This window comes from Pieris rapae, chromosome 7 (assembly GCF_905147795.1).
Source record: "Pieris rapae chromosome 7, ilPieRapa1.1, whole genome shotgun sequence".
Classification (NCBI taxonomy): domain Eukaryota; kingdom Metazoa; phylum Arthropoda; class Insecta; order Lepidoptera; family Pieridae; genus Pieris; species Pieris rapae.
This window is the reverse complement of record NC_059515.1, coordinates 3,108,933-3,121,180: the sequence shown is the minus strand read 5'-3', so window position 1 is coordinate 3,121,180 and position 12,248 is coordinate 3,108,933. Positions and strand designations below refer to the sequence as shown.

General features: G+C 32.8%; 1 protein-coding gene across 1 annotated transcript in view; it reads left to right on the top strand.

Annotated features, from left to right (window-relative positions):
* Nucleotides 1–12,248, top strand: part of LOC110992708 (mucin-12) — a 29,750-nt gene that overhangs the window by 6,027 nt on the left and 11,475 nt on the right. The window contains exon 2 of the mRNA XM_022258632.2: nt 10,001–10,078. Coding sequence (XP_022114324.2) covers nt 10,012–10,078 — 67 coding nt within the window. The 5' untranslated portion in view covers nt 10,001–10,011. The remainder of the gene's footprint in view (nt 1–10,000; nt 10,079–12,248) is intronic.

Genomic DNA, 12,248 nt, shown 5'->3' with positions numbered 1-12,248 from the left:
CTTTTCGTGACCGAGTAATAAAGGTCCTCATGCAGTTTTATGTGCCAATTTTGCAAACACCGGAAAATCGTAAATTAATTCCGAATTCGTTATAGAAAATTCAAAACAATATACAAAGAATATCGATTAGAACCGTTGTATTATAGTCAATTATGTCGGTTATAAAAAGTCTTGAGATTATAATTTATAAAGTTCAAGTTTTATCGTGCGGAACGTACGATGTCATTGTCCTATAGTGGTGTGTTGTTGCACACTCTGCTCAATTTGTACTCCCAATCGCTGCATGATTTTATATATAATAGTATCGATAATTCCCGGCGAGCATAAGCTCGCTAATGCATTTTCAGTTTCTTGCAAAATATACCAAAAACTATCTGAAATAATTTTGATGTAGAATGCAGAGTGATGAGTAATCGTGTGCCAATCCTCTATTATTAAAGACTTAAAATAAGGCTTTTTTGGTACATTTAAATTAATTTGTACATTTAAACAGTGACATTGATCTTTGAGTTACATTAAAAATAACTTGTATTGAAAACTGGTAATATTAAGAGTCAAGAATCGTTCTAAGAATACTTGTTAGAATAAATTAATGACATTGCGTTTACATTATCAATGAACAAATCAATGCAACGGGAACTAATGCAAATGGCATAAAGTAATTTATTTAGTCAGGTACATAGGCACAATAGAATTTAACTGTTTTACTTGTTTTATCTTTTTAAATTTACATTTCTTATTGCAGACATAAATTTAATTTAAAGAAACATGTGCAACTGCTGTCATTATAGAAGGGACAGTATGGGATTCTAAACAATACGAAATAAGGTTGAAATAGTGTAGTAATAAAAATAGTAGAATATATATGTATACAGTTCATATATTCATATATTCGGGAAAGTGTATGAAGGCTAAACAATTTAATATTTAAATAAAAGTATTGAGTTTAGAACTCTCTTTATTTCTATAGACGAATAAAAAATCATCTTAGTACCCGCAATTTAACTTAAATGATAGTTATCGTCGTTTCCAAATATCACAACATAATTTATGCGGTTTATATGTATTTTTTGCGATTTGTTAAGAGTTCAAACTTCAAAGAGACAAGTCACAAACATCGTACAATAACATTGGTACAAAATTAAATTTCCATTTCGTAGTCGGACAGGTCTATTACGATAAGAATGACGGCTTATCTTTTTCATGCATCGAAATCGATTTTAACGTCCATTTCTTTGCTTAAAATCCATGATGCAATGGTTACAGTTTAGCGCTGGTAAATATTTATAAATTGGTATTGATTTTTTTGTACAAGCGATAGTAAAATTTTAGACGTATTGTTGTTAGTAATGTTGCCGGATTGTATAATATACACATAATAACCTGATATAATTAGTATTACGTTTATGAAATTACGACATATGGAATTCCTAACATTTTAATTTTATTTTTAATGTCAAAACTTACTTGTTAATTCTATGGCATAAATTTTGTCAATTCTATTCACAAAAAATATGCTTTGTATATTTTTTTTCTCAATTCAAAATCAATGAAATTTATAATCTATTACTATTAAGTTTTGGAAATAAAGGTGTATTACTAATACTGTTCTCAAGAATTTCTGCAAATTACTTTATATAATATTTCAAGAAATATTTATATAAACTTCAAATTAAAATTTCGATTATAGTAAGTTGATATGTACGCATCTTGCTAACGGTACGAAATTATACTTAATAGGGAATGTTGCATAAGGCTGATGTGCGTAAAACGAGATAATTTCCGGTCTCAGAGCATGTTTTATGATTATTTGATATAGAACTTGAATTATTCCGCTTTAAAACAATAATTATGATTACTTTTCTATTCGGTTGTAATTCAAATTTGATTTGTGTGATTCGTTTAAAGGAAAATATAAACAAAATTAAGCAGATTAAATATCTGATGATCAAGCAAAACAAGACGTATTCCATGTCCATCCTGATAATTTTTAGAGCAATTGATTACTTCAAGAACATTTTTTTTATTTAGCGCAATAAACGAACGCCATAAATATTTTTTTATAAATATTTTAACTTATACGATTTCATAATAAAATAATTTTTAGATAAACATTAAGAATTACGTAGTAGTATTGATATACGATATAATATTACCCCAATGCGGTTTATTAAGAAGAATTCCTAACATGTAAAAACAGTTGCCAAATGGGATATGCTGGTAGTGTTTTGTTTTAAGATATTGATGAGGCTCAGTCGTCACGATCGCATAATAAGACTATGCGGGCTTGGCCCAAACACCGCTATTGTGTCTTCGACTTACTAAATCAATATTTGCGCAGATGTCGGCGCAAGAGCATACTATGCGACCTAAAATTCATACAGCTTATATGGCAACGTTAGCGGTAAATTTTCTCCACAGCTACTTGTATTCCTTCAAATGTGGGTCGATGCTGTACGCATAACTTGACCCCGCTGGACTTAAAGCTTTCATTAATATTTGTTCTATACAAGTATATATTAACTATTAGTGATTGTCAATGAATAATTAGACGTTTATATTAAAAGCAAACTTGTCTGGTTAAGTCTCAAAGCCTTGCTAGTCTCTTCATGAACAGATAGAGACATCATTGGTGCCTCAGATAAGTGAAATATACTTCTGAAATTGGTGTCTTTAATATTCCTTACATAGTTTGAAAATAAAAACGAGTTCAAAGGTTATTTTTTTACATTACACGTAATAGTTTTTATGGATTCTATATGCAGTTAAGTGAAGGACAAGCACAGGCTTTTATTTAACTAAAATGTATTAAAGAATCGATATTAATAACATTGATAGACTTTGTGTAAACAGCTGGTCAACAGGAAGGTTATAACTGTAATGCATAATAAATTACAAAAATTTCAATATCTCCACAATGACTTCTTAATTATAGAATTATTTCCATTTATGAGCACCACGAGTTGCGTTAAATTTTAATGATTTTTAACGATACACGTAGTGAGTTGATTAAAACACGACATTTAATAGCTTTCATTTAATAGCCTTGCAATAAAACCCAACCTCGCAGCTAGATGATAATACCGGCGGTGTATCTTTAGAATCGCTCGTAAGAACCTTATTGCACGGTTAATAAGTTGAGCTCCGCGCTCTGGGTCCAGCCATTTCCTCAAACAGACGCCTCATACATAACTTCGCTCGTTATCTGAATAAGCACCATTACGAATGAGTCTCTTGCTTCTCATATAAAATGTTGCACTCTAACGTTGTATATTTTCTATAGTATTTTGCTGAAATATATTGTTTTTTATTTAGTACAAAACTAACTTTAGTACACCTCAAAAACATGTAATTTATACACGTTAGCCTGCATAGTAAACCTTCTTCTAGTAGTTTACACCAACATTGGCTCTATTGTTGAACTTATTTTTTTTAAAATAACATAAATAACTGTTTGAGGTCAAACATAGGCTGACTTGCAGTCTGAGTAAAAAGTTAACAAAAACCAAACTTTTTGCCAGGCCGCCTGCGGTTGCCAAGTGAAAACGAATAGCATAATTTTCTAAGAGATGAACACGATTCCCGTGTAATATGATAATGCATCACATAAATATTTCATGTTAAAAACCCTTTTTTATCCTTTTTGTAGTCGAACCAGTTCTGACATTGCAGGCTCTATGAGAACAGTAGTGCCGCGTTTGAATTTTATGTTTCTTAAGCTCAAATAGAAATAGGAAGCTGATTACGATGCAAAACATGTTAATGTGCGAAAATTCCGTATGTGAATATGCAGTTTTGAAGCGCAAAGAGTGCTCCTAAAAAGCACATACCTACGAAGCATTCTAACTGTAAAAGGCTTTAGGAAGTACTGCACTTAGTGGAAAATGGCTGTAAAGTTAAATTCAGTACGTGCCTATGGTTGGTCGTTCAAAGGCAGATTTGACGTTAGTTTACAAGTGCTTACTATTCATTCCTCACATAAAGATATGGCTGGTAATGACTGGCCGGTGAGCTATCGGTCAGACGCTCGTAAAGACGACGACACGAACCATTCGTACATGACTGCGAATACAAGTCAATAGACATCACGTAGCCTTCGGTTACTTCCTAGTACCTAGTACCTACATATTTCCTATCCGCGGTGTCTAACTGTACCTGCACGTGTTTTTTCCACTCCCCAACGATTCCGATTGCCCTTAGCCCCTTCAATTACATTTCAAATACAGCAATAACCGACTTAAAGGTCACTATGAACGCTAACTCTAATTTAGAAGGGTGGACAAGAGTTTCGGGTCAGTGGTCGCCAAAATAACTATCAGAATCGGTACTTATCCCAAAGGACGAAAAACGTGCAGGGGTGGCACTACTATGGGTAAACGGCGTCGTTAATTACACGAGGGATACTCGAAATCGTGTCTAATATTGAATGTTTGCTCTCTTAAACATCAATTTGTATTCATGGAAAAATAAATTATATCTATACACTGTGACAATAAACTTCAAACAATATGTGTAAAATATTTAAAAATCTAGATTACCTGGAGACACGGTCTAGGCTTAACTGTTAGAAACAAGGCCATAACAATTTATGGTCAAGTCTAAACTGTTAAAAATGTACCTTGAATGTGAGATGGTGGCGCAGCAAAGGCACGCAGGGGCAATGTTCGTCGTGTGAGCGTCGCGGCCGAGAGCTATCGCGAAGTCATACTATGCCTAGCAACAGTACTCATACCTTCCCAGTCGACACTGCTTTCTTCGAACACACACACAAAGGATTACTTACTAACGTAACTATGAAATGTTATGACTTCCATAAAATCAATAGGCAATATAAGCACGAAGGTTCAATTGAATAGGTATATCTGTTATGTTATTATAGCGGATGTCGCATTCATATTTAAATCATAACCTTTATTAGAAATAAATAATACTATCTTAGTATTATTTATTTCTTTAAGTAATATGTTGTAGTAAATTATGTGTCCAATTATAACCAGCCATATTTTAAAAAGATTTATCACAAACGCGAAACGGAATGGAATTAAGATAATTCGTAAAATATCCGTTTGGAATGTTAACACAGTGTAACGGTGATGAGATGTCTAGCTTGGATTTACCTAAATTATTCGGACTACGTTAGCAAGTCGTACGTGCGCCCGCGCAATGCCCGATATCACTACGGCCTGACTCTGCCCGGGGTCGAGTTAATACGGAACGTGAGATATATTAGCTCTATTCTAATCATGTTCGCCTCCTTTCGATAACACTGAATTCCACTATTGGTGAACTCTATAGAAAGTTGTAGAATGTAATATCGAGTTGAGCTAATGTACCAATGCCAACTATATCCAAGTATTTAACCTCAGTCTATATTGAATTTTGTAAATATTCTACATTTATTTAATCAACAGTATAGAATGGTATAAGAGAATTATTTGTCTTCCCATCGATGTTCATGTCGATATATACTATAAATATTTTCATATAATTCCCTATTTAAATCAGATAAGTCTATAAACAGGAAGCGAGACGATGAAGATGTGATTAGGAGTTAGCACCGCTAGGTGTCAGCCTAACTGGAGTAATCAAAGTAATTTATCACATCTAATTAACGTCTATATTCTCTTAGTATTTTCCGCTCCACGAAACACTGGTTCAAGTACCTATTTACATTGTTGTCATTAAAATTTTATTGCTTTTAATAAGAAATTATGAGTCATTTAATGGGTTTTCCTTTTGTATTGCGCTCATTTAGTACTATATTTGCAAATTAATTTACTGTCTATGTCCTTTTTAATATTTCTCACTTACTTGTGTTATTATTACTTTTTTTTTCAATTTATCCCTAATGGGAAAGGTTGCCTTACTTGTGTTATTAGTTATTAGTGACATATGGTTATTATTTTAATATATCAAACACGAAACGATATTCGATAATTCCACTAGAAATTTATCGTCGTGGTTAATTAGTCATAACCTGACGATGTTAAGGAAAATAATATAATTCGAAAATCTCATTTAATTTTATAAATACGTCATTGCATTACTTATTTACGTAGTTATTTTGATTTGTATTTCTGTTAAAGGAAGTCATGAATTATTGCATACAAGACTTAGTTTGTCATTGCCTGATACTTTCAAAGATAAGATGTGCAGAAAGTCCCAATAAAAAAAACCCAAGAACTGTTATGTAGTGAAGCAGTCTAGATAGTTTTTACTGGTACAATCTGACACAAAATTTGCACGGGTCAATGAACTCCAAACGACTTGCGAGGAAAATAATATTTGCTCTCAGCCTACCCATTTCCCTGAGAGACGTAAACTCTGTCACGTGAATTTTCTTCCACACGAGTGCCCTATATCGAACCCTCTTAGCTTTATATATTATTCAGCATAAAACATTGTGTTGCCACCCTGAATCTCTGATGTCTTTGATGTTACTTTGAAAGCGATATTACGAAGACAATGTTATTGCGCTAACGGTGATACTTAATAAACATTAACGTTCATTATCCGGAACGCGTGAGGTGTACCAAATACTTTGTATGCACATGTGTCTAAGTCTGCCGTTAATCGACCGCTACAATTTAAGGACAATTATTGCTTAATAATGCAGCTTTTAGCCGAATCTAACAACTAGGTGTCGCCGTGTCCACGACAGCTATGCTAATCATTAGTAATTTACGACAGTTGATAATCGCGAGTTGAGTACGTGAGCGCATTGTGCGAACAGCTACGCGTGCATGGGATAGCTGAGCGTGCGAACACGCCGCGCCACCTCACGCCTTTATTATGTCACTATTTTTTAACATAGACCACTTTTAGGATTCAATCTATAGAATCTAAACTTTACTTTTATCTCAGCATAATGTTGTAATCAGTTAAATTTTTCAATTAATTTTATGCTATTCAAAATATCGTTTGTCGAATTAATATTTATTTGTGTGGTACATACAACCAAAGCGGAAACTCTTCGTGACAATTTGAAATAAGATGTCCGTTGATGTCAATGTTCGCTGCGGTTGCACTATTCCGAAATTGTATATTGGGTAACTGCGCCACGAACGACGGCCACCGACCCACAGTGCCCTTCTGATACTATTCAATCATTTTTATTGGTTTCTGGACTGATTGCACTCAAATTGCATCTATATTCGGTCGTAAATGCAGTACTTTAATCGAATTCCGTTACATGCCACTTAAGCATTGATAATAGAATATTTTCTTCATTTATATTTTTTTCTCATCTCGAAATAATATTACTTATTAAGACAAAGTTTTTTAAATTGCACAGCATAGAAAATCGTTTGAAATAAGCGGATTTAATCAAAATTTTAATAGCTCACTTGACCCATTTGTGCCACACAGAGGAAGTTTTAAGTATACTTGATGATGATGACACATTATACATGGATATTATACATCAAGAAGACGCATAAAATATAATACTTACAAAGAACTATCGTAATGGAATTCTATTTTAATGTGAAAAAAGGAAAATGAATGTAAGCGTAGCGAGGTGTAGCCCCGAGTTAATCTCCATATAAAAACTATAAAGAGAGTCGCTTGACCCGATAGGTAAGCCGCCGTAAACTTATAATTTACTTTATTTATTGTAAAGCCCTCTCCGATATTTTACTTTATTTTATCAGATTACTGTTACATTGGAAGCTACATCAGTGGAACAAACGGTACACTAAATTATGTTTGGGAAGTAGAACTCCATTGTAATGCTGTGGATTTTTTTTTGTTCCAAAGTTAGTTAATTGTAAGTTTACTACTGTGCTTTTACCTTTCGTATTATGTAATACTAGTGAGAAAATATCATTATTAAACATATTTTATATCTTTAAACTGGAAAAGCTTTCACATTTCTATTTGTAGGGCTTCTGCAAGTGACAGAGAACCGTGATATCTTTAGTGGAGCAAATAAACAGATAGTGTTGAATTATCCGCGCCCTCACCCTCACAGCGGAGGTGACTTGCGAAGCGTCTAGACGGGGCACCCCTGCCTATCTCCGATTGTGATAATATTTATTCACCCAAGATGAGCTAAGATGAATACTCCGAAATCGATTTATTCGATGTTTGAAATTACTTGAAAGTGTACAATATAACGCGAGTAGGATCCTACACATATCTAAACATAGACAAGAGGGAGGAATATAAAGGTAAACATTCCCCTCTCTCGTACAATGTTCCTTAGAATTGTATAAAAAGGAAATTGTAAGCAATGAATAAGCACAGGTAGGCTCTAGAAGCTACAAATACGAGTTGTAAGTGTTGTGTATGTGTGACCGTGTGTGTAAAGAACAACACGCGCACTGGGATGTGTTCCCACGCTAACGCCACTCCGTGCTGGAGTAACAATAATTCGCCCTCTAGTTATTGACTCTTGTTACTTACCATAAATATTAGTCTGTTGCTTAAAGATTGAGACTAAAAGACTTCGCTGATTACGAAGTGTAAGCATACGCTTTACCAGTTATCACTTAATTTCTATAAGTTTCTAAAGAAGAAAGAACTAAGAACTCGGAAGTAGAAAATTGTTTTAATATTATTATGTCACTACAATATTTGAATACAATATACACAAATCGATTTTAAATAAATCCTTTGTTTGAGTATTATTTGCATAAAAAAATATTTACTTGATTTATCACATACATTTATTAGCCTTTCGAACAATTTATACCCCAGTTTTATTATTGTGAGACGTAAAAAGAGTATAAAGCCGCTTGGACATCGATGAAACCATGCGGTCACACAATCATGAATATAATAATTTAGCAGACGTGTGACAATAAACGTTAATGTACATATCCGGTATTCATAAAAACATGTCATTGAAAGTGTAATATCGTCGCACACACGCGCCGAACCCTCTGCACAGCTCACTACTCAGCTCTCAAGCACGCGTCCTCAATTCTTACTTCAACGACACATATTCGCCCTCCTGTTTACCTCTATTTATTACGTCCGAGCGAGAAAAAACTTAAGAATACTCCAACCGAGTGTATTTTGTTACGCCCCATATTACGCATGAGGTTATTAATTAAAAACTCAGCTACTGTTCCGCCTGAATCAGCACATTTTAATCAAGAAAGAAAAAGCTTTAATATTCTGCCTCAACATCGCTTTTACCTCGCTCAGAGCTAACTTATTAATATTATTCATATTCATTCTTGCGGTTAGAAGCCAAGTGGTTTTTGTTCTACCCGACCCTTATTTAGGTTAAAGAATTTCTAGTCATTATTTAGATGCTAATTTATTATTTTTTGTTTAACCGAGTACTTTAGCATTAATATTAATGTCTGTATTATGAATTCCTTTTTAAAACGTCTTAATTGAATAAATATTTACGCCTGTAGAGCCTATTATAGTAGTTTTTTTGTATACCATTAATTAAAGAAATGTAATTTTCTTTACCATAAATAAATCGCATTGTGTGTAGGAATAAAGACGCCCCCTATCGCTAATAAGAAAACTTCTCTACGCCATTCTACGTTCGAGCTACGGTTTTTTTCGTAGCTGCTTCATTTAATTGCCTAGTTGAACACCGTGAACGAGGTATAATTAAAATATAAGAACGCGTGCGGCATTACGTTTACACGGGAGAGTTATAAATGAAAATATGGTAAAAATGGAAAGCAATACAAATGTATAAATGCATATTGTACCATTCAATAGTAATAGTAGTGAATTTTTTATTCAAATTATTGAATAGAAAAAAAATAAAAGTATTTTTTTATTTCTGGAAAATGCTTGGCTTGTGTAAAATGTTACTCAATTATATCAGAACAAATACTGGATTAGGACTATATTTGGATTTTGGTACCACGTATTAAATATACTAATTCCATATTATATTGTCATTAATGACATGGGACAGACCAGAACCAATAAATGTCTCGCCAATAATCGAATATCAAAGTCGTGCATTAAAAACTTAACCTTGTTTTTATAGTATAATGTATTAACGATGTTTTCTTCTTTTCAGAACGACGGCAAATGGATCAGAGGCGCGCGGCGGCGGCGCTGTTTGCGCTAGCCGCGTGCTTTGCGTGCGCAACAGCAGGTACAAACAACAAAACAACAAAACATTACTAGCAAAATACCCCTGTATTTGTATATGCTATAATAAAGCTAATCATACTTTTAAATACGGAACCATCAAACTTGCTTTAATGTATTCGATTTGTATTTGATGAATCATGATTAATTAAATTAAAATGGTATTAGTTACATTTAGTCGTAAAGTAAAAACATAAGAACATACATTTAAATACCATAATTTGCACGTGTTTATTTTAATACTCCTTACAATACAAATTAAAGCAGCATCAATAATAAACATGAATTATTATTTGGCGCCGTATTAGCATAATATCCATCTGAGATATGCGAAATATTTTAAATAATTGCCTGTGAATTTATAACCCATTCGTTAACCTTTAACACTCACACGGTAACAACAATGAATACCGTTTTAATGATATTAACGGATCGCCATAATAAGTTTTCCTTTTATTTTGTTTTATTTTAACAAATTAGTTTTTTGATATATGTATTCAGATTTATAACGGATCAAAAGCTGTGTGAACATAAAAATACCATAAAACACTTTTTAGATTTGCCTTCTACAGGTTTGTATGCACACTACCAAAAACAATCTGAACTTTCCGAGTAGTTCCTTATATATGTAGAATAATAGTATAGAACTAATGGTATTAATAATTCTAGTATGCCGCGTCAAGAATCCAGAAGTAGTCGATTCAAACGGGCCAAACTCAAATATTTTATTCAAGTACAAAATTTACGATACTCATAAATAATGGTCTTTAATAACGATAAAACCCCGAGAGCACATGAATACGATAATAGGATTGTATTGTATTTTATTCGCTTATCTAGTCATAATTTACAATATTCAGTTGAACTGAAGAACAGGTAAAACCGTTGTTCTGTCTCGTGACCCAGAAGTAGTGGTTACTCGTGAGATGCCCGTACGCGATATACGCCTCACATCGCTAACATAAACTAACCCATACTAATTTTGATTTATTTCGGTATAAGCAGCCAAGATCATAAGTTGAATGAACCTTTATCGATATATTATTCACATCGAAATATTCCAATTCGTGAGCATTATTGGTAAAAAAAGGACTTAAAATTTCCAACAGTAATTTAACTAAATCTTAAAATCAATGATTCATTTCATCTCTAAGTAGCAAAGGTCATTTTTTACTATAATATATGAAATACAATTTCTTATCCATTTTAATAACTTTAAGGTATTAGAGAATAACAACATAATACGTAAGAAATATTTTATTCATAAAAAGCTATAAATTATAATATGACGTGCAATCTGACGCGTTTCGACAAATGAACAAGTACATATGAACACGTATAAGTAGATTAGGAATTTTAGCACGGTTAGTTCATAGAATTTGTGTAGAATTTATGTTATACTTAGGAAGTATATTCAAATTCGACCTACAATGTTTAGGTCTACCGTGTGAACTTCATCAAGCATGGCGACCACGGCGACATTCATTCATTGAAACGACAATCCATATTAATGTAGTGCAAATTTTGAATTCATGCTGCCTCCTCGCTTCGATTACTTCGACCGTGTCGTTAAGCACACGATTTTACATACATAAGTAGATTCAAATATATTTGACTATATTTAAATGAATAAATAATCAGTAATGATCTTATGCGTTTATTTTAATCTTTACGCAGTGTGTACTAACACAATTGTGTATTGTATTTAAGACTTTTTACGACACATATTATGCAACCATTGAAGCAACACTTTGTGTCGAACCACATTAAATTTAATAATTTATTCTTGGCTAGGTCATCATCTGATAAATATTTTAATTCCAGTATTAGTTAGTAGTTTATCGTATAAAAAACAACGAATTATATAATTATTGATTTGTTATACAAAAGATAAAAATATCCAACCAGATGAACAACATTCCAGGAGACCGTTAGGTAAACGGCTGACGATCTCAAGTTGAATGCAATACAAGTCCTTTTTGGTTCATATTATGAGTTTAATCAAATTAGTATATTTATTTGTTAAATTGAATGTCATTATAAATTTGAAACATGTCATGACAAAATCTGCCAATACGACTAGGTATGAAATTTAAGATAGATGTGTTTACCACGCAAACGTATCTATAACAAAATAAAAGTAAGAAAAGTACAATTACAACTCTTTAGTAAAA